At 44.9% G+C, this 24,537-nt stretch overlaps 1 protein-coding gene across 1 annotated transcript in view; it reads right to left on the reverse strand.

Moving 5' to 3' along the window:
• Positions 1–352: 352 nt before the first annotated feature.
• The window catches only part of CCDC126 (coiled-coil domain containing 126), a 266,751-nt gene continuing 242,566 nt past the window's right edge, over positions 353–24,537 (reverse strand). Inside the window, exon 4 of the mRNA XM_044064623.1 lies at positions 353–2,007. Within this exon, the coding sequence (XP_043920558.1) occupies positions 1,823–2,007 (185 nt within the window). The 3' untranslated portion in view covers positions 353–1,822. The remainder of the gene's footprint in view (positions 2,008–24,537) is intronic.

Below are 24,537 nucleotides of genomic sequence, written 5' to 3' on the forward strand. Positions count from 1 at the left end.
TACTTTCAATGTTGAATAAATGTAACTAGGAAGTAAGAAAGTCACAACAGTACTCTTTTACCTCTTTAATAAAGTTTTCAAAGATAATGCTGTACAGTGTTAAGGGGCATGCATGCTACATTTGTAGTTGCATAAGATTATTTGGATGACGCAATTCTTCAGCAGCAGTAACTTGCTCAACAACCATGACATGACAAGAGAATACTTCCAAATGAGATTCGTTTACTATATATAAGTAAACATTTTACCTTGATAGTAAAACATCACCTAAGAAATAAGTGGGTAAAATACTGTAATACAATAGTGACATTAAAAAGGTTAGACTAAAATAACCAACCGTTCAAAAAACATCTTTCTTTGCACAAAAAGCTGCATTTTATTATTCTACAACAAAATGCATTTTTGACATACAACTCACTCTCTGCATTTTAAAAAAATACTTTAGTGGTGTTTAGCAATAAACATAATCAATATATACACATCATACAGCCATACCAGCTGAAAATGTACAATATCCAGCCCTTCTTAAATTATAGTCAAAAGGTATAACAGCGCAAAACAGAGTTGTACTCAGAAAAGATAAGAGAAAACAAATGGTTAATGACGATACATTTGTTCTGTAAGCGTTTTTAGGCCACTCAAGTCCGAAATCAGTGTTTAGTGCAGCACTTGCAAAGTCACAATGGAACAAAAACAGGACTACTTCTGAAAACGCATCATGTTTCATGTTTAACATAAACTGAACTGCAATACAATGTACAAATATATTAACATTTCTTTACAGGACGTTAAGTATGTTCCTCTAAGTGCATTCTTCAGCTTTTAAAGACAGTTCCCATGGCTGGAAACAACAAGATTAGAATTTAGATGTCTCCCTTATGAAAAGAATAAGAGACTGCTTACAGTGTTGTTACTTGCTTGGGTGTTTTTTTGCTAACACTTTTAACATCTGTCAGAAGGACTTTGTATAACTAAATGACACAGTGCAAAGGTAAACTACAGTGCATTTGATCACAGTTTCTAAATTAAACATCTACCTAAATCGCATATTATCTCTTACAGCTTAGACTGAAACTTAACCATACTGTTCTATACAGTAAAGAAATAAAAATCTAAATTTAACAACAGTCCTCAGTACACCATTGAATAAAATAAAACTATTCACTTAGCCAATGATGTATATTAATTCTGCTCAAGAGTCAAGCATTTGACAGCACCAGTTAAATCAACCCATCATAAGCTCTGTGATAAACTATCAGTGTACAATAAATGATACAAAATCAGTTTTGTCTCAGAAATAATAAAACCATGAAATGATTATTTTTGTGACAGGATAACATGGTTTATAATAAATAAAGTTACAATAAGCACAGCTTACTTTGAGTGAGCACAGTAAAAATCTACTAGTTGTTAACTTCATAAGCAAGCAGCCCGAGAGTTATACTTTGCTTTATTAGAAAGTTTTGGAAACTGACTTATGGTATCAGCTTGTTCGTGTTCCAAGACTTCTAAAATCAAATAACATCATATCTGTCAGCATTGACTTTCTGAATCGTATTACATTATCAAGTTTTTTGTTCATGTTTATCTGAATACAGGACATAGCTTACAGCACAAACCTCAGGTTTACCAGTTTGTACAGATGTACTTAAATATGAGGTTTTCTACTGCAATAATATAACGGGCTTAAGGGCATTTAAACAATTTCTTCAAAAGGTTAAAAGAAAGCTTGTTATGAAACCTGCAGCATTTCACATTTAACATCCAGCCCCTGAAAAAGTAACTTTGCTTTACGGCATTACACTTGCTCTGTGTCCACAGGCTATCTAACATTTCTTGGCACATTAATCTGTTTACTGGTCGTTGCAGGCACCAAATTACTTCCAGCACCATTAGTAGTATTGGCCGATGAACCATTCACAACTATATATTCAATTTTACTCTCTAGTTTTACAAGCCTCTGAAGAATGTCATCCAAAAGAACAGCTATTGTCCTTTTCAAGTCAGCTAAAAGAAAAAAAAAAGATTCAGTGTTACTGTATTAATATTTAAAAATGACAAAAAATATATATATACAATGCTCATGCAAATGCTGTGTTTCTTCTTAATAGGTGCCATTATGGAAGAAACATTATATACTCCCAAGCACTTTAGACTGGTCTCAAGCACAACACAAAGAAAAAAGTGGTACAGTACGTACATGGACATAAAAGGCATACATCATTAAACCAACTGTAGAAAGAAATGGGAGCAAACTGATGTGTGCAACATGCATTACATATAGACACACACACACACACACACACACACACCATTTTTCCCCGATTCATCTTTCCTCACAGTATGCTAAAGGCTGATATATGTTTTATACCACATATTTTATTAAATTCTGTACTTTAAGCATCACTTCAGATGTTCTTCATATACTGATCAGTGCTGCAGTAGCCTTAGCTACATGGGATATATCCTGCTAAGGATATAACAGCTGGACAGATTCCAAAGCTTCAGGCCACCTTCCATGTGACCAAACTGTCAAGCAGCTCAAGCTGAACTGAGCTGACTAAAAGACAAGTTTGGGCGTGAAGCCCTTTAAAGCTTTCCTGCTGCTGAAGAGTATGCTTCTCTGAGGCTTTTGAGGATCAATGGTCAGCTGGTGCTTTCCTTAGCTGGGCAGATAAGTTCCCTATGGGGGGACTTACATTTTCTTACTTTTACTGATGCTTTTCTACTTTCTTCTTCAGGAAAGTTGGTAGAGTTATCTACCTGATAAACTATTTTTCAATGGAGAAATTGTGTTGATTTTAAGATTGTGAGGATGCCTTAGTGTTTGAAAGTGTTTTTTACTGTATTTTATTTTCTGTATTAAAAAAGGCAACTTTTGTGGACTTGACGTCTTAATGGCATTTTTGCTTGCTTTCCTCTGGACAGAAGCACCAGACTGCCATTCCCACGGTTGTCCTTCTTCCAAACACACACACACACAAATAAAAACTTAAGCAAACAGCCTTTGCCATCATAGCAGGTTAGCAATTTGCCTCAGCCACAGGTGGGTGACTTTGTTGTGGTCATTTAATATACCTCAGACCACTAATCTTTTACCGTACATTCCTCTGGTGTAGCACCTACAACCACTACGGACCAGTGGTAAGTCACATCTTCTGTGGCTTTTGGGGTCTCCTCACTGGCCACTCTTTTTGGTCCTGGGAGAGGGAGCAGGGAAGGTTTCCCTGTTGTGTCAGAATGCTGTGCCTGTCCTGGGTAAGCAGTGACTGCCATTAGTAACACGGTTGGCCCCTTTTTTCCTGTCAAAAAGAAACAAAAAATCAAGCATGTATCTACTCCTCCTCAAATTTCTTTGGATAAGAGCAGTTCACTGGGACTGGCACAGGGCTCGATTCAGGCTATTTATCCTTCTTGTAGAGTAGTTTCCAATAAAAGAAAGAAGGATACCTCCTTTCCTGAAGATATTCTGAATCTGAACAAGATGCTGCAGGGATTGATTCAGGGTTTTGTCCTCAGATTTCTGATTCAGACACAAAGGAGAGCTCTCCGTCTGATTCTTCCTGTAGTGGTTTCACTTTCTCTGAGACTACTGCTAGAATGTCCCAGGGCAAGATTCACGAAGGCTTGCACGGAGTCTAAGAGTAGTGTAAGACTCCATGCAGCCCTTGTGATCCAGGAACAGCCCAAAATTCCGTGTAAGAGACCAGCTAAAACGTCTCTTACACGGAGTGGGCGTGGATATGCTAATCACTTCACTTGCAGCCGAAAGGCATGCAAATGAGGTAGATTAGCGATCCACGAAGCCCAAACCAGCCCGTGTAAGAGCCGTTTTAGCTGCAGAAATGTACTTAGTTGACAACTGAGTACGTTTCTGCAAAAAACACAATGGAGCCGTGTCAGCTCCAAATAAAGGGTGCATATGTGTCAGGCAGCATGCCAATGGCCAAATATGTGGCCATTGGCAAGGTACCCCGATGCAAATTTGAGAAATAAATATTTGCTTTTTTTCGGCGATCACCGATGTTTAAACGCAGCGCAGCCCCGCACAAACGGGCTGCGCTATATAAAATATAAAAATGAAGGTTATAAACCCACAAATGTGGGTTTTATGCAATACATGGATTTACAATGCAGGGACCAACAGACCAAAAACAACATGGCCACCGTTTAGTGGTTGCTAAGGGGGGAAGCTAAGTCTAAGACATGTAACTAAGCATTAGTAGGCAATCTGATGTAAATGAGTGTTAGGATACTGAATCCCACTGTCACATAGCAAATGAGCACATTCTGAGTAGTGTAAGAGTTACATAAGGGGGAGGAACAGAGTAGGAGATAGGTGACATCACAGGGGGGAATGGCAGAAAGAAATGCAGTTCATTGGAGGTCAGTGTTACATGACAGATGTCAGACACATATCATGAAAAGAGGAGTGCCACAAGATAAGCATGGGAAAGTCAAGAAATGGAAGGTATACACTGTTGCTTACACCAAAGTTTCTTGCTGGGCGTGCATGCGCACGTCATGAGGCGCGAGTAGGGCAGTGTGCACACGTGTAAGGCAGACTGAGCATGTGGGAGCCTGTTGGCAGACTTGTAAGACTGTTTGCGCTGGTGTGCACGCGTTTTAACCCGAATAAGAAGATTCTAAACCGTGTAAGCATGTGTGCACGCGTGTAAGCCACTGTGAGCGTGTTTCTGTTGGTATGGTCGTTGCTCCCCCCTGAGGAAACAGAGAAGAAAAAGGAAGCAACAGAATTAGTAGGAAGCTAGCAGAGAATACTGCTGGAGCTAGCAGGTGAAAACAATTAGAAGCAGGCAATTACACAGGCAGAATAGTAGCCCAGCCAAGCACTTAAAACTCTGCAAACAGTAGTGCAGGATGTTTCTCTCAAGAGACACTGCAAGACAGGAGTAAGCTATTAGAAGTGAAAACTGAAAAAGCTGAACTCAGAGCAGAAATGCTAGGGGCTGTCATAAGGAGACATAGGCGACTTGCTGAGGGTGGTGACAATGCAAATGGTGCCAGACAACCCACAGTGAGGAGACGGAGAAGAGTGTACAGGCCCAGGGTCACCTACCACGGGTTACATGAGCTGGAGATAGTGGAGCGCTATAGAGTGGACAGAGACCTCCTGCAGCAAATTGTTGAGCTGTGCAGGCCACGCCTCACACAGAACCAACAGAGGGGAACCCATCCCAGTGGAAACCAAGGTACGTGTTGGCCTAAGAATACTAGCAACAGGTACCTTCCAGAGACCAACTGGTGATATGATGGGGATATCACAGGCATCAGCCTCCAGGGTACTGCACCAGTTCCTGGATGCCATGTCAGCACATGTCGGTGATCATGTATATTTCCCCAATGCCCGTGAGGTATTGGCCAGCAATATGCATCTCTTCCAGCAAATAGCAGAATACCCTGAGGTAGTGGGTGCAATAGACTGCACGCACATACGCATCAAAGCACCAGCCGGTGAGCGGGGTAGGGCCTACATTAACCGCAAGGGCTTCCCCTCCATCAACTGTCAGGTTGTGTGTGATGCCCAGGGCATAATAATGAATGTGTGTGCTGGCTGCCCTGGGAGCTACCATGATTCCCATATCTGGCATTTGACGCAGCTGTACCAGACATTTGCCAATGGGGACATCCCACATGGACACCTAGTGGGGGATGCAGGTTATGCACTGGAGCCATGGCTGATGACACCCATCAGAAATGCACACACACCTGAACAGGAACGCCATAATGAGGCACACGCACAAACACGTAATGTAACAGAGCGTGTGTTTGGGCTGCTCAAGTCACGGTTCCGGTGTCTGGACACATCTGGTGGAGCCTTGCAGTACTCACCAACTACATGTACCCAAATTGTCATGGTATGTGCTATGCTACATAATATGATCTTGCGAAAACTGCTGCAGCAGGACGAGCATAGGGCCGGGCCAAACAGCCCCCCACCATTGCCAAGGCCATCACAGGCAGAGCGTGACTCGGAGGAGGAACAACCTGAGCCTGCCCCAGTAGGCAGAAGGATGCGTGCCCAGTATGCCCTGGCTTTGGCAAAGCATAGCACATACACTGGCTCAGTAGGAACCCTGGGAATGATACCCCTCTCTGACTCACTCATATAATAACAGGGATGCCTAAAATGACATAACCTGCTCTCAAACATGTACAGGGAGTGTAGTATGTGCATCTGACAGAGGCAGCCCTGCAGCACCACCTGAGGCATGAATGCCATGTGTTAAGCAATGTAACACCATGTAGTATATGCAAACTTGATGACCCTGACTAACATCCTACCCTCACAAAGCATGATGCCACAATATGACGATGAGATGATCAATTTCAATAATTGGCTGAAGTATTGCTGTTAGTCAAAGGGGATCCAATGTGTGCCAGCCTGGGATGACATGCTGAGCATGACATGATGCTCCACCTGCTAGGGGTGGCGTGCACCTATCAGTCCTGGCCTTATGGATACTGGCAAAGGCTGTTGTTACCCACAGCATGCCTTGAATAGGTAAGGCTCAAAACACAAACCCACCTCCATAGGTATCACAAGGGATAAGAACCTAGATATAATGCTACCCAATGCCAAAAGTCTAAACAGCAAGATGCATGCAGTCTAAACTCCCCCAGTATGGAGAAGGCTGATATCTGCCCTGTAACAGAAAACTGAGTCAAGGCTCACAACAGCACCCTAACACTACCAGGTTACACCTCATACTGTGCTGTACAGCCTCAAACCATGGAACAAGCTACAAAAGGAGGGTGACTAGCAATAACTGTCAAGGATAACCACACCCCCATGTTGGTACCACAAAGTACAGTTTTGTACCTACCATAAATGTAGATGTCCGAACAGGATAGCATCTGCAGTCCTTACAAATGGGTTGTCCTGTCGTCAGGCAGCCCTTCGGTCGGCCGGATTCCAAAGTCTGGGTCTGGCCTCGGCTGGTGTCGCACTTCACCCGACGTCATAGCTGCAATTCTTCGGGTATAAAGGCATCAGCCGACGCCATTTTCCTCAGTGTTTCTTGCCCCAGATGCCAGTTGCCCTCTTGGAAAGCTAAATTTTTGGATAAATGCCAATGTTTCCAAATAGTAGAAGGCAAACACACAAAATAATCATGTATGTACATATATACAAACAAATACACCATAAGAGATCCCCCCAGTTAGCTATTAGGTGGGCAAATACCCTAGGAGTACCACAGAGGGGAAGGAGGGTGGGTAATCCTGACTGCAGATGCTATCCTGTTCGGACATCTACATTTATGGTAGGTACAAAACTGTACTATGTCCTTCAAGGATGCATCTGCAGTCCTTACAAATGGGTAGAATACCATAGCTAAACTAGGGGAGGAGAAAGAAGAAATTATGGTGTAGTTAGGATCCCTTGCAAAACAGCAGTGGCAAACCCTGCTCGGGATCTAGAGTATAAAGGTAAGTTATAATGCTTGGCAAATGTATGCACGGAGGTCCAAGTAGCAGCCTCTATAATGTCCTTGGTAGCCACGCCTCGTAAGAAAGCTGTGGTAGTGGCTGTAGCCCTTGTAGAGTGAGGTCTTATGTTCTGTGGAATTTCCTTTCCATGGTAGGAGTAACAGAATCTAATGCAATTTCCTATCCACTTGGAGATTGTCTGTTTGGAAATTGCTTTTCCTTCCCTTCCTGTTGCATATGCTACCAGAAGCTGGTCAGATTTTCTATTACCCTTGGTTCTGTCCAGGTAGTAGCGTAACTGTCTATGTACATCCAATGTATGCAGCAGTCTTTCCCCCCTGTTCTGTGGATTGGGAAATAAGGTAGGTAGGTGGATTGCCTGGTTTAAAGACACTTTGGATACCACCTTAGGCATAAATGTAGGATTAGTTCTCATGGACACTCTATCTTGATGGAAGATTAGGAAGGGTTGTACTGCCATTAAAGCCTGTAGTTCTGAGACCCTTCTTGCTGAGGTAATTGCCAGCAGGAACGCAGTTTTCCAGGATAGGTGTTGAAGATCTGCTGTTGCAGCTGGTTCGAAAGGGGGAAGTGTCAATTTTTCTAGTACAAAGTTCAAGTCCCATGCTGGTAATGGTGGTTTCCTAGGAGGTTTTACATTCTTAATTCCTCTCAGAAACTGCGAAAAGACAGGTGGATCAAAGCTGTATTCTGCAGAAATAGCTGATGCATGTATTTTGATGGAGGAATAGGACAGGCCTGTATGGAAAAGCTCTGCCAAATACTCCAGGATGTTGGCAATGTCTACCTTTGACACATCTTTGCCCCTGTCGGCACTCCAAATGAGAAACCTCTTCCATTTTCCTGCATAGTTCCTTCTTGTTGACGGTCTGCGGGCCTCAAGTATAATGTCTTTAACCCTTTGGGATAAATCTGGGTTAGTTGCTCTTATGTAATGTTCCAGGCAGTCAGTTGCAGAGTTTTCAGGTTTGGATGCAGGATGTTGTAGTTGTTCTGGGTTAACATCAAGGGAATCAGGGGTAGTGTCCACATTTTCCCCCGAGACATGCTCCACAGTAATGGGTACCAATGTTGTCTTGGCCAGTCTGGAGCTATCAGAATTATCCTTGGACGTTCCTCTTTGATTTTCAATAGCACCTTGTGCATCAAAGGGAGAGGTGGGAATGCATATGCTGTCAGGCCTTTCCAACTGAAGGCTAGAGAGTCCACCTTCCAAGCAAGTGGATGGTATGTCCTTGTGCAGAATTTCTTGAGCTGGTGATTGAGTGGGGATGCAAATAGGTCTATTTGTGGCAGTCCCCATTTCTTTGTGATGGCCTTGAAAATGTCCGGGTGTAGCATCCATTCGTGAGCATCCGAGGTAGTTCTGCTTAAAATGTCTGCTAGGATGTTTTCTTTTCCCGGTACAAAAATTGCTTGTAACTGAATGTTGTAACTCAGAGCCATATTCCATAGGTTTAGGGCCATTCGGCATAGAGGGCATGAATGAGTGCCTCCCTGTTTGTTGATGTACCACATGACTGTGGTGTTGTCTGTCCTTATCAACTGGCCTTCTTGGAGGAATGGTCTGAAATTCTGGATTGCTAGTTGTACTGCCAGCATTTCTTTTTGATTTATGTGCAGATGCAGCTGCTCTGGAGTCCATAAACCTTGTATGCACTTGTCTAGCATGTGGGCCCCCCAACCGAGGTCTGAGGCATCCGTTGTGATGGTTTGGCTTGGTTGAATGCTTTGGAAGGGCAAACCTGGGTTTGACTGGCATGCCCGAGCCCACCACAGGAACTCTTGTTTCAGGCATGGAATTAGTGGTATTTCGGTTTCTAAGCTGTGCCTGTGTTGAGACCATAAATTCTTTAGGTACCACTGTAGTTTTCTCATATGTAGTCTGGCATGGGGGACCAGGATTATGCAGGATGCCATGAAGCCCAAGGCCTGCAGTACTTTCCTTGCTGTTAGTTTGTTCTGCTTTGTTAATGCCAAAAAATAGACAGGAAGTTGTTTTTGTTTTTCTGCAGTTAGGAATGCCATCTGTTTTACTGTGTCCAATTCTGCACCTAAGAAGGTTATTGTTTGGGATGGTATCAGTCTTGACTTTTTATATTGACTGTGTATCCCAGGGCCTGTAGTAAGCAAATGACTCTTTGTAAGTCTTCTGTTAGCTTGTTTTTGTTGTCCGCTTGTATTAGGCAGTCGTCCAGGTATGGATAAATTTGGATTCCCTGAAGCCTGCAGTGAGCAATTACTGATGCCAGGCATTTCGTGAACACTCTGGGCGCAGTAGATAAGCCAAAGGGCAATGCTGAGAATTGATAATGCTCTGATCCTGCAAGAAATCTGAGGTATCTTCTGCAATGTGGTCGTATGGGGACGTGCAGGTATGCCTCCTTGAGATCTAGAGTTACCAGCCAAAACTCCTTGCCCAGCATGGGAAGGAGTTGCTGTAGGGTCAGCATTTTGAATTTTGGAACAATGATGTATGTGTTTAAAGCGGACAGGTCGAGAATAGGCCTCCAACTTTTCTCTTTTCTTGGTACCAGGAAGAGTCTGGAGTAAAATCCCTTGCCTTGTTCCATAGATGGTACCCTTTCCACAGCTCTCATCCTTGCTAATTGAGCTATTTGTTTTAGAGCTTCTGTCTTTTGATTTGGTGGTAGGTTTGGCATTCCTCTTTTTCCGGGTAAAGTGTAGAAATGAAACCTGTAGCCTTGGTCTATAGTTTGTAAAGTCCACTTGTCTCTTGTGATACAGTGCCAGTTTTTTGAAAATAATGCTAACTTTCCGCCTAAGGGTGCTGCTATTTGTTCCCTGGTAGGCGGTGTCAAAGCCAAGTCACTGTGATTGTCCTGTTGTAGTGGCAGTGGTTGTGTCTGTGCCTCGTTGGTTGTTACCTTGCCACTGGCGTCCCCTGTAGGCACCTCCTCTGGATTGATTTCTGCCTCTTGTACGCCTATTCCTCCCTCTCTGAGTTTTAGAGGAGTCTGGAAAGGACCAATTTTTGGAAGGCCAGTTCCTGCTAAACCTTGGAGGCTGTACCTGTAAGAAATCTTTTACTGTTTGTACAGATTTTGCCTTCTCTTCCATTTTCTTCAGTACCTGTTGGGCAGGAGAACCAAATAAACTGACCTTATCCATAGGAGCATCTAATAGCTTTGCTTTAACATGATCCGGCAGGACTTGTTCTTTCAACCATGCATGTCTTCTTATAACTGTGCCGGTCATGGCTGATCTAAATGAAGCCTCCAGTGCATCATAGCCACATTTTAATGAATGGTTACTAACCTGCTGAATGTTATTCACCATTTCTAGAACATATTTCTTATCTAAAGAATCATCCAAGGACAGTTTCTTAGTTAACTGATCAAGCATAAACTCTTGGTATTGGATCATATGGAACTGACAGTTCAATGCTCTAGCTGAGAGAGTAGCAGAGGTGTATACTTTTTTACCCCATCTCTCTAAGGACCTGGATTCCCTTGCAGAAGGGAGAGGGTTTTTAGCTGAGGTTGAAGCTACTGCCTTGGGCCCCTGGGAGATAGTCTCAGGATCTGCGAAAGGAGCCTTGTATAAATGGTGATGAGTGTCCGGGACCCTGTAGAACCTATCTGGCTTAGCAGGGGCTGGAGGTAAAGTATCAGGAGCAGTGCAAGCATCATTAAATGCATCATCCACAACAGGAAGAACTGGAGGTATAGCTAAAGGCCTATGTTGCGGTAAGTGTAAAAAGGTCCTAAGCCTTTTCCTTGAATCTGAGAAATCTTGCCCCTGCCATTGGAATTGCTCTCTCATGGCATGTAAAGTTTCCCCAAAAGAAAACTCCTCTGGTGGAGAAGCTGAAGGAATCGATTCTTCAGCATCGGAATCTTCATAAGTAGAAAGGGAGCCTCTGGATGGTCTGTATTGTCTGTATCATCAGAAGAATCATCTGAGGACACTGGCTCAGGGGCTCTACTCTAGGTCTCTTTTCTGGAGGTTGAGAGGCCCTGTCTGGGTGAGATTGGGATCCCCTTATTAAAGAGATGAGATCCTCTGCCAGAGTAAGCATTTGAGAACTGGAGCTGGGCCTGTGAGAGGGGGCTTAACAGGCACAGACTTAGAAGTTTTGGCTGCTTTAGCCCTGGCAAAGGCCTTTATAGACATGGCTGCAGGAGGCCTAGCAGCACCACGTGCTGGGGTAGAAACATCCAAAGGGATGGTGTCCGATAAATCTTGTGAAACCACAGTAGTAGGTAAAACTTCAGAGGCCGATTCAACTAGGGTAGAGGGGGCCTCGGTAGTAGTCATGGATTCGGCTGAAGATTGAACCGTTTGCTCGGTTTCGGCCGAAACCGAGACACTCGCGGTTTGCTTAACAGTGGTTTCGGCCGAAACCGTGGACCGCGAGTGTCGGTCCTTTTCTTTGCGTTTCTTAACAATTTGAGTAGTCGGAGGATCCGACGGCATTATGTACGCAAAATCTGAGCCGAAAAACTGTTCAGCAAACTCCGACCAACGCCTAAGCATTCGTCGGTTGAAAGAAGCACAGGCTAAACAAGCTGCTACGTCGTGGTCTGGGCCTAAACAAGGTAAGCAGTAAGAGTGGAAATCTTTATGAGGTATTTGTTTCCCACAAGTTAAACAGTTATTCACTTTTTCTGACATCGGCTGAGGCAAGAAAGAGTCCCCAACGGGGTACTTAGCTTTTAGAAGTCTTGAAGTAGTATTCGGTAGTAGTAATCTCTGGATCTGACCGACCGGCACTTGCGAACAGCTTCTGCTTCGGGCGCCACGCGGCAAGAAAGACTGAGGAAAATGGCGTCGGCTGATGCCTTTATACCCGAAGAACTGCAGCTATGACGTCGGGTGAAGTGCGACACCAGCCGAGGCCAGACCCAGACTTTGGAATCCGGCCGACCGAAGGGCTGCCTGACGACAGGACAACCCATTTGTAAGGACTGCAGATGCATCCTTGAAGGACATCAAGAAGCAGCATGGACTAGCCATGGTCAAGTAACAGTGGCTAAAACTGCCTCCCAGTTTATAGCCTGCTACAGACTACCGTCCTAACACCAGGAACTGCACGTGGCCTATGTTGGAATACATGAATATATCAAGCCCTCCAAACCACATTATATTGGGTGACTGAAAATACCCAAACATAGACTGGGAGCATTATACTAGCTCCAACACTGTAGGACAAAAGTTCCTAGAATCCATAAACCAAAATGCCAAGGAACAACGTACCACTCCCACAAGAGGGGTAAGCATACTGGATGTGATAATCAGCAACATGGCTACTGGATGGCAAGATGAGAAGTGTATCCCTCACTGGTAAGACCAGACCATAGAGTAATCACACCGGATATACACATCCTGACCACAGTCCCTGGCCAGAAATCCACAGTGAAAAACATGTGTAAAGCAAAAGTTGCACTCCTCCAAACTGATGTGGAATCCATTAAAGGCCCTGTGCAGGTGCAAAATATGGGCCACACCTCAGAACTTGTTATACAGGCATTCCATAACACTGCCAGGAATGCATGGATTATGCATACCCAAATAAAACCAAGACACAATGCCATACACGCAGGCATATGGCATGCTGGACTCCAGCCATTACCAAACCATGCAGGAGAATGAGGAAGCTACTACATGATAGAGCAAACATAAAAAGGGAAGTAATCACTGATCAGTAGTATGGCAATAAAATATGTCCACACATACAATCCACTAAGGCCAGCTACAACAAGTTGAATCTGTGAATCTTGAGGCAATGTTACACCTGCCCCATGTACACAGACAACCCTCACCTCCCCCCAAGAAATACAAATATACGTGAGAGATGCAACCATTTATCCAAACCGGAGGCTGAGCTCTCTCAACTCAGTACTGTCAAAACTAGTCAGGAGGAGAAGGTAACCACACACACCACAAACCCAGTCTCACATAGACCTATCACAACTGCAAACCAAAGACAAACACAGAAAAACATTCCCGGAGTCCCTAATTACAAACACACCACATCAACAAAGGCCTCCAAAGCAGACACCCAAGCAACCACTACCTCCAAACATAGCACATGCAACACATAGTACAAAAAGCTGGTGTGCCAAACAGTCACAGGCCAGAAGGAGAAACAAAGTACAGTTTTGTACCTACCATAAATGTAGATGTCCGATAGGTATGCATCTGCAGTCCTAACATATGGGTTGTCCTGCCTCAGGCAGCCCTTCGGTCGGCCGGATTCCAAAGTCTGAGTCTGGCCTCGGCTGATGTCGCACTTCACCCGACGTCATAGCTGCTGTTTATTGGGTATAAAGGCATCAGCCGACGCCATTTTCCTCAGTGTTTCTTGCCCCAGATGCCAGGTGCCCTCTGGTAAGGCTAAATTTGGATAAATGCAAATAATTCCAAACAGTAGAGAGCAAACAATATAAGAATATATATAGATATATATATATATATATATATATAGATATAGATATATATATATATATATATATATATATATATATATACAAACAAATACACCATAATAGATTCCCCAGCTAGCTAAAGAGGGTAAATACCCTAGGAATACCACAGAGGGAAGGAGGGAGGGTAATCCTGACTGCAGATGCATACCTATCGGACATCTACATTTATGGTAGGTACAAAACTGTACTATGTCCTTCAAGGATGCATCTGCAGTCCTAACATATGGGTAGAATACCATAGCCAAACTGGGGAGGAGGCACTAAGATAAAGATGGTGTAGTTAAGATCCCTTGCAAAACAGCAGTTGCAAAACCTGCTCGGGATCTAGAATATAAGGGAAGATTATAATGCTTGGCAAATGTATGCACGGAGCTCCAAGTAGCAGCTTCTAAAATGTCTTTGGTAGCCACTCCTCGTAGGAAAGCTGTAGTGGTGGCTGTAGCTCTTGTGGAATGAGGTCTGATATTTGCAGGAGTTGTCTTTCCATGAAAAGAGTAGCAAAATCGAATGCAATTTCCTATCCATTTTGAGATTGTCTGTTTTGAAATTGCTTTTCCTTGCATTCCTGTTGCATATGCTACCAGAAGCTGGTCAGTTTTTCTGCTGGTCTTAGTTCTGTCCAGATAGTAGCGTAATTGTCTGTGCACATCCAAGATATGTAGAAGTCTTTCCCCCCTGTTCTGTGGGTTGGGGAAGAATGTAGGTAAATTAATCGCTTGGTTCAATGATACTCTGGAGACCACTTTTGGCATAAAGGTAGGGTTAGTTCTCAGAGAGACTCTGTCCTGATGGAAGATAAGGAAGGGTTGTACTGCCATTAATGCCTGTAACTCAGATACCCTTCTTGCTGAAGTGTTTGCTAGCAGGAAAGCAGTTTTCCAAGACAAGAACTGTAATTCTGCTGTTGCTGCTGGTTCAAAAGGAGGAAGTGTTAACTTTTCCAGCACAAAGTTGAGATCCCATGTAGGTAAAGGTGGTTTCCTTGGAGGTTTTACATTTTTGATTCCTCTCAAGAACTGCCTGAGTAGAGGATGAGAGAAGACAGGAGGATCCATGTTGTATTCTGCTGAAATTGCTGATGCATGAGTCTTAATGGATGAGTAAGACAGGCCGTTGTGGAACAGTTCTGCTAAATATTCCAGGATGTGTGCTATGTTTGCCAATGAGACATTTTCTCCCTTTGCTGCACTCCAAATGAGGTATCTTTTCCACTTGGCTGAATAAGTCTTCCTTGTGGAAGGTCTGCGTGCCTCCAGGATAATGTCCTTAACCCTCTGGGATAAACCTGGGTTATTTTGTTTTATGCAATATTCCAAGCAGCTAGCTGCAGTGTTTTCAAGTTTGGATGTAGGATCTTGTAATTGTCCTGTGTTAGAAGTAAGGGACATAGAGGTAGAGGCCATGCGTGTGTCCGAGACATGCTTCTCAGTAGCGGGTACCAATGTTGCCTCGGCCAGTCTGGAGCTATCAGGATTACCCTTGGCTGATCCTCTCTGATCTTCAGTAGAACTTTGAACATCAAGGGAAGAGGTGGAAATGCATATGCTGTCAGGTTTTTCCAGCTGAAGGAAAGGGAGTCCACCCTCCAAGAAAGTGGATGGTATGCTCTTGTGCAGAATTTCTTCAATTGGTGGTTGTGTGGGGAGGCGAACAGGTCTATGTCTGGTAGTCCCCATTTCTTTGTTATGGCTTTGAAGATATCTGGATGCAGCATCCATTCGTGAGCATCCGTGGTAGTTCTGCTTAAAGTGTCTGCTAGAGAATTTTCTTTTCCTGGTACAAATCTGGCCTGAAGTTGAATGTTGAGATTCAGGGCCACATTCCACAGGTCCATTGCCATCCGGCATAGAGGATATGAATGTGTACCTCCCTGTTTGTTGATATACCACATGACTGTGGTATTGTCGGTCCTTATCAGCAGATGACCCCGTTGAAGGAGTGGTCTAAATGCCTGGATCGCATTTTTCACTGCCAGCATCTCCTTTAGATTTATGTGTAGATTCAGCTGGTCTTGAGTCCATAGGCCTTGAATACACTTGTCCACCATGTGTGCCCCCCATCCTAGGTCTGAGGCGTCCGTGGTGATGGTCTGGCTTGGATGAGGTTTGTGGAAAGGCAAGCCTCTGTTCCACTGACAGGCCTGAGCCCACCACAGGAATTCTTGCTTCAGGCATGGAATTATTGGAATCTGGGCTTCTAGACTGTGCTTGTGTTGAGACCATACATTCCTTAGATACCACTGTAGCTTTCTCATATGTAGCCTGGCATGTGGAACCAATATTATGCATGATGCCATGTAGCCCAGGGCTTGCAGGACTTTCCTTGCAGTAAGCCGAGTTTGTGTTGTTAATGTCATGAAGTAGGCTGGTAGTTGCTTTTGTTTTTCTTCTGTGAGAAAAGCCATCTGAGTTGATGTATCCAGTTCTGCACCCAAGAATGTTATCCTTTGGGATGGTACTAGTCTTGACTTTTGCATGTTGACTGTGTATCCCAAGGCTTGCAACAGTTGTATGACATTTTCCAAATCTTTTGTTAATTTTGCCTTGTTGTCCGCTTGTATTAGGCAGTCGTCCAGGTATGGGTAAATTTGAATTCCCTGAAGCCTGCAATGAGCAATTACTGATGCCAGGCATTTCGTGAATACTCTGGGCGCAGTAGATAAGCCAAAAGGCAATGCTGATAATTGATAATGCTCTGATCCTGCAAGAAATCTGAGGTATCTTCTGCAATCTGGTCATATAGGGACGTGCAGGTATGCCTCCTTGAGATCTAGAGTCACCAGCCAAGACTCCTTGCCCAGCATGGGAAGAAGCTGCTGGAGGGTCAGCATTTTGAATTTTGGAACAATGTGTTCAGTGCGGACAAGTCTAGAATAGGTCTCCATTGATTTTCTTTTCTTGGTACAAGGAAAAGCCTGGAGTAAAATCCTTGGCCTTGTTCCATAGGTGGTACCTCTTCTATAGCTCTCATCCTTAGTAAGTTGTTGACTTGTCTTAGAGCGTCTGTTTTTTGGCTTGGTGGTAGGTTTGGCATTCCTCTTTTTTTTGGTAGAGTGTGTAAGTGAAACATGTAGCCCTTGTCTATTGTTTGTAAAGTCCATTTGTCTCCTGTAATGTAATGCCAGTTGTCGGAGAATAAGGCTAGCTTTCCGCCTAAGGGTGCTTCCAGTTGTTCCCTGGTAGGCGGAACTAGAGCCAAGTCATTGTGTCTGCCCTGTGGAAGTGGTTGTAGTTGAATCTGTGGCAGTATTTCTCTGGTTGGTAGGTTGCCACTGACGTCCCCTGTAGGCACCCCTAGACTGCCCTCTGCCTCTGGGGCGTCTATTTCTGCCTTTCTGGGCTCTGGAGTTGTCTGGAAAGGACCAATTCTTCGAAGGCCAATTTCGGCTAAACCTCGGAGGTTGGACCTGTAAGAAATCCTTGACTGTTTGGACAGATTTTGCTTTTTCTTCCACCTTCTTTAGGACCTCCTGTGCAGGGGAGCCAAACAAACTTTGTTTCTCCATGGGAGCATCTAGAAGTTTTGACTTAACATGGTCTGGTAAGGATTGTTCTTTTAACCAGGCATGCCTTCGAATCACTGTTCCAGTCATAGCTGATCTAAAGGAAGCCTCCAGTGCATCATAGCCACATTTTAAGGAATGGTTACTGACCTGCTGAGAGTTATTTACCAAATCCTGAAGGGACTTGCGATCTAAAGGTTCAGGAGAAGACAGTTTTTTGTTTATCTGGTCTAACAAAAATTCCTGGTACTGAATCATGTGAAATTGACAGTTCAAGGCCCTGGCCGAAAGAGTAGCAGAAGTATAAACCTTTTTACCCCATCTCTCTAATGCTCTAGATTCCCTTTCAGAGGGAAGAGGGTTTTTGGCAGAGGCAACTGCCACACCTTTAGGGCCCTGTGAAATGGTTTCAGGGTCTGCAACAGGAGCCTTATACAAATGGTAATGTGTGTCCGGGACCCTGTAATATCTGTCTGGTTTGGCAGGGGCCGGAGGAAGGGAATCAGGGGCAGTACAGACATCATTATATGCATCATCAACAACTGCTAGTACTGGCGGAATGGCTAAAGGCCTATGCTGTGGTAAGTGTAAAAAGGTCCTAAGCCTTTTCCTTGAATCTGAAAAATCCTGGCCCTGCCATTGGAAGTGTTCCCTCATAGCATGCAAAGTTTCCCCAAAGGAAAATTCCTCAGGAGGAGAAGCAGAAGGAATGGAGTCTTCTGCATCAGAATCCCCATAAGGAGAATATGGGCCTTCGTGAGGGTCTGAAATGTCTGAGTCATCCGAGGAGTAATCTGTAGAGACAGGTTCCGGGGGTTCAGTCCTAGGCCTCTTGTCTGGAGGGGCTGAGAGGCCCTGTCTGGGTGAGGTTGGGATCCCCTGATCAAAGAAATGAGATCCTCAGCCAGGCTGAGCATTTGGGAACTAGAGCTAGGCCTATGTGTAGGAGTTTTAGCAGGTAAGGCCTTAGAAGATTTAGCTGCTTTAGCCCTGGCAAAAGCCTTGATAGACATAGAAGCAGGGGGTCTAGCAGCCCCACGTGCAGGGGTAGAAATGTCTAAAGGAATAGTGTCTGACAAATCCTGGGTGCCTGCTTCTGTAGCAGTAAATTCAGTAGCAGATTCAGCCATGCTCTGTGAGGCCTCGGCTATCGGAGGCATGCTTTCGGCTGAAGGAAGAACCGGGGGATCGGTTTCAGCCGAAACCGAGACACTCGCGGTTGGCCTAACCGAGGTTTCACCGCGAGTGTCGGTCCTTTTCCTTGCGTTTTTTAGCTAATTGAGTAGTCGGAGTCTCCGACGGCATTTTGTATGCAAAAGCGGGACCAAAAAACTCCTCTGCAAACTCCGACCGACGTCTAAGTGTCCGTCGGTTGAAGGAAGCACAGGCTAGACAAGCTGATACGTCGTGGTCTGGGCCTAAGCAAGGAAGGCAGTAAGAGTGGAAATCCTTAGGAGGTATTTGTTTCCCACAATCTAAACAATTATTTACTTTTTCTGACATTGGCTGAGGCAAGAAAGAGTCCCCAATGGGGTACTTAGCTTTTTAGAAGTCTTCGGTAGTAGAAATCTCTGGATCTGACCGACCGGCACTTGCGAACAGCTTCTGCTTCGGGCACCGTGCGGCAAGAAAGACTGAGGAAAATGGCGTCGGCTGATGCCTTTATACCCAATAAACAGCAGCTATGACGTCGGGTGAAGTGCGACATCAGCCGAGGCCAGACCCAGACTTTGGAATTCGGCCGACCGAAGGGCTGCCTGAGGCAGGACAACCCATATGTTAGGACTGCAGATGCATCCTTGAAGGACATCATGCCTGATACAGTTGTAATAGGTGACTCCATAGTCAGACACACTGCTGTCCCGCTCACCAGACTGAACAAGGGAAAGGGTACAGTAAGCTGCCTGTAGGCTGCTACAATATGCCACATAACACAAGTACGCAGGTCACCCCAAAGCAAGTAGAAATATGATGCAGTCATTGTCCATGCTGGCGTGAATGACCTGAGATGTACCTCCCCGGACTACATGGAGAGAGACATAGTTGAGCTCTCCGATTATGTAGTCCAGGCCGGTATGACACTGACCATGTGCAGCATCCTACCCTCACCAAGAATGATGCCACAGTACAAACACAGAATGATCAGCTTTAACAAGTGGCACAATTACTGGTGTCATTCCAAGGGGATCCAATGTCTGTCTGCTTGGGATGTCATGCTTGACAAGCCACGCTGCTGTTCCAGGGATGGCTTGCACCTGTTACCCCTGGGCGTCTGGATACTGGATAAGGCTCTTGCCACCTCCATAGAGCCTTTCGTAGGCAAGGCTGAAGAGACTAACCCACCTCCCTAGAAAACATAAGTGGAAAGAAACAAAAGGGTAATGCTGCCCAATGCCAGACGTGTGAACCTCAATATGCATGCTCCCTAGGCCCTCCTCAGTATGCAGAACATTGATGTCCATGTAGCGACAGAAACCTGCAGCAAGGCTCCTGACAGCACACCAGCACTACCAGGTTATACCTCATATCATGCGTTATGGCCCCAAAACCAGGACCAAAACATAAAAGGAGGGGGAGTATCCATATTCAGCACAGACACCCACATGTCCAGGTAACTGACAATGCACGAAGCATCGGAGACCACCCATGTGCAACTAACCATAGGCAAAACTGCTGTACAGTCTGTAGCATGCTACAGACCACACTCTCACACACAGGAACCCCACCCAGCTGTCCTGAAGACACTGGACAGTATGAATGTCTCACCAAATACCAAACAAGGTACTCACAAATTACCACATAGGTAGTAATTCATTATGTATGGAAGGAGTAATCAGGGACCTAGGGACACAAGTGGACAGTAACCTGTTATGTGACACTCACATTGCCAACGTGGCTAGGAAGACTGTCTATATTGGACACCGTATCATGAAATGATTCACATCTATGTCAACAGAGGTCATTGTGCCCCTATACTATTCTCTTATCAGACCCATAATCTAGTACAATGCCTCATTTGGGATGTACCTTACCCGACACCTGCAGCAGTTAGAAAGACCTCAAAGGTACCTCACCAAGAGGATAAAGGGTCTCAAATATATGTCATATGCTGCCTGGCTGTAGACACCCCAGCTGTATGCAGTCACATACTGCCTACACAGAGGCGTTGTATGCCTGTTGTATAAGGCCATGTCCAACACAGGAGTAATGGACATGCTCCACCCCAGAAAACTCAAATCCATCGGAGCTGTGAGAGATGTCAACCTCATCACATAATGAAATGGGATGTGCTGGAGGGACAGATGCATAACCCAGAGGCTCCCTACACCCTGGAACAGAATCCCACTCCATGTTAAGCAGCGCCCCTCACTGACTCTCTTCAACAGGAATCTTGCCAAGTGGATGGATGATCATAGATGTACACTGGGGGTCTTCACTGTGTCACATCCAGACAGAGGCACAGTAAAGTAAATCATAAATGGCCATAATATTCACATAGCAAGGGGTGGTGAAAGCCACACACACTCTGGCTAGGCTTATAAATGCACTAGGGCGGATAGCCTAGTATGAACCTATGAAGATACAAATTGTACAGGACACTAAGGATAATCACAAGGCTTTCTTAACTGATGGTAGGAACCTTGTTGGGAATTCACAGATATGCTCTGAATCACTCAAATATTACAAACAACATACCAAACACACACACATATTGCCAACATCCAACCTGACAGGTGCAGTGCAACCCCCCCCCCCCAAAATGCAAAATATCAATCCCAGCAGAGTGCTGCCCCCCTGACATTGCAGATGCTGAGGTAACAGCCAGCATCTACAAAGCAAAACACACAGCATCAATGGTATGAGATGGTGTCCTGGGCTGAGTCCAACATGTACTCCAAGAAGAACGGAATGCCAAATAACACTACTGCTCAATGTCAGCCTTACCACAGGATATGTACCCAAAGAGCAGTATACAACAACAGTGGTCCTTCTCCACAAAGGTGTTGCCTGAATGGATACTGCAAACGACCACCCCAGAATCCTGACAAGCTTGGTCTGCAAAGCTATGGAAAGGATCAGCATGTACCGCAGACATAAAGATATTGGGGACCTACTGACACTGGACCCTACCCAGTGTGGCTTTCTTAAGTGCAGATCCTGCCCCTTAAACATGTTTGACTCATTTGAAACAGTCATTAAGGTCATTGATGAGGGGAATGTGGTCCACACAGCATAGCTGGACCTTGCAAAAGGCTTCCATACAATACCCCACGTGTTCATTATAGATAAGCTCACCAGCTTAAATATAAACCCCTATGTCAGTAGAGGGGTTGCAACCCAGACCAAGGACAGAACTGACATGGTCAGAAATGCTGCAGCCATGTCAGACTACAAACCAGATATAACTGGCATCCCACAAGGCTTGGTCCTGGGACCTCCCTTGTTTGGTATATATGTCCCATAGGTACAGGCCAACATGGAAGGACGGTGTCTGAACAAGTTTGCAGAGGACTACAAACTGGCCACCATATCTGACCCTCCAGCTGACACAAGCATCCCACAAAAGGGCCACATAGAAACAGACAACTGGTGCCATAGCCATGTCAGCAAGCTAATTGCAGAAAAGTGTATAGTCAACCCCTGTGGATATACAGTAAGTGCCCACCAATTACCACATAGGTGTTAACCCATTAAGTACTTAACATGTAATAAGAGACTTGGGGACACAAGTTGATAGATATCCTGAATTGGACAAGCATGTGGCTGTAGTGGTTACAGAAACATACCATATACCCACCTAATCATGAAGGTTGTCAGATCTAGATCAGGGGAGGTCATTGTAGCTCTGCAGTCATCCTTCATCAGCGTTACAATTGACTACAATGGCCCCTGTGGGATGTACCTCAGCAGACACCTCCATCAACTGGAAAGACCCCAAAAGTACCTCACCAGGAGTATCAAAGAGCTTAAACAGATGCCATGTGTTGCCTGATTAAACAAACTGAAGCTCCACACACTGCCATACTGCCCACCCAGAGGCAAGCTGTGCCTGATGTATAAAGCCATGTCCAAGCTGGAATCAATGAACATGCTGCACCTTGTACAATCTGAATGGCAGTGAGCTATGCAAATGAGAGACCTGAACCCCAGCACTGACATACATAGGACAAGCTGTACTGAATGATCCATAACATAGAAGCCACCCCCACTCCTGAGTAAACTCCCAGTACAGGTTAGCCAGAGAGTGTGCAATTACATGTGTGAGAGAACTGATCCTTTTGGCAACCAGTACAACACACCAGCTGGTGCATATTCCAATCTCTACACAGAGATGATGTGCACCCTACAAGTACAGCAGAAGAGGGCAAATCTCCCAGTAATGCAAATAGCACGCTCTGCTGCTGCGTCTCTCACTACTGTCATAGCACAGTTAGTTATGGCTTTGAATTCCACACATGCCACGTGTGTTTTTGTCATACAGAATGCCCATGTGTGTGGGTTGTTGTTCACAATAATGCATGACATCGATTAAACCAGTAATGGCAATGGACACAGATGATGTATGTGTGTACCAAATACAGATATGTACATGTGACCTTCAATATTTCCCATGTCTGACGCCTGCCACATGTGAATACATGGTATTTGCACTGGATAACATTATGACTGTGGTCATCTGTGCAGGTGCTGCATGTGGTATGTGTATATACAGTGTGGGTTGTATATGGTATCATCTAGCAGCGAGGGATACACATCTGGTCTGGGGCATATAGTCTACATGTTGTTGATGAACAGGTGCTGCATGTTTTCACCTGTTGTGGGAGTGGTAACAAGTTGTTCCATAGCAATGCAGTGACTACATGCTAGGAACCTTTCAGCTAGGGTGTTATAGCTACAGTAATTCATCAGCATTCAGTAATACTTCAGCATTCTTGGTGAGGGTATGATGCCAACCAAGGTCAGGGTCATACCAGCCTGTGCCACATGCTCAGAGAGCCCTTCTATGTTCCCTATCATGTAGTCCAGCGAGGTACATCACAGGTCAGCCATAGGAGCATGGACAATGACCGAGTCATGTGTGTCCATGCCTCTGACTGACCTGTATGCTTGTGTTATGTGGTGGACCATAGTGCCCCACGGGCATATCACTGTGACCTTCACCTTGTCCAGCCTGGTGAGCGGGACCTCACTGTACCGGACAATAAAGGTACCTAACACAACTGTAGCAGGTGTGTTGTCTAGCGGTACAGGCTGCGACTGTTTGGCACACAGGATTTGTGTGCTATGTGTTGCACGTGCTGTGTTCCGGCTTAACGTATGCCTGTGTGCCAGCTGCAGAGGTGTCTGCTGCTCAGGCAGGATGCTATTCTGAGGCTCCACGAATGCCCCAGTGTGTTCATGTGTTTGGATTGCTGTCAATGTAGGTCTACATCAGACTGGTATTGTAGTCACTGTAGTATTTCATGCCACCTGACAGGTTATGCCAGTACTGGGTTCAGAGTGCTTAGTCCCCCGTTTGGCTATGTGGTTGCATCTCATACATGTGTTGTACGTCCATGTGTAGGGGAGAGGGTTGAATGTGTACATGTGGCAGCTGTGACATTGCCACATGATTCACATATTCCACAACTGTACCATAGAGGTGACTGACAAGTGACCTTTGCACATGCTACCATAGTATTGTGATTGCCATGGTGATTAACAGCACATAGGGCCAATGGGGAACAAGGTACAGAAGGTGAGTATGTGAGGGTATAGTGCCTGTGATTAGTTAGCACTGGCATATATGACTGCTCACGTGGTCAAATGCCAGGTAAGTCATATGCAATGTGTCACAGGCAACGCACATGCGAACAGGACAAACAGTGACGTTCTGTCAAGTGAGACATGGACATACATATAGTAAGCTATGCAGATGCCACTAGGAGTCCACAGAAGCTCTGTAAATCTGCATTGCAGGTGGGATCAGTGTTCCAGGGTAACTGCAAGCAAACATGCATGCAAACAAAGCTACAGTAAGCAGGGCTGCATGTAGTCCATTGTACAACAAACAAGCTGTACCACTTCCAGTAGGTAACAGTGCAAATATGCAGTCACTATACACATGTA

This window comes from Protopterus annectens, chromosome 3.part0 (assembly GCF_019279795.1).
Source record: "Protopterus annectens isolate FY-2018-M chromosome 3.part0, PAN1.0, whole genome shotgun sequence".
Lineage (NCBI taxonomy): Eukaryota > Metazoa > Chordata > Ceratodontiformes > Protopteridae > Protopterus > Protopterus annectens.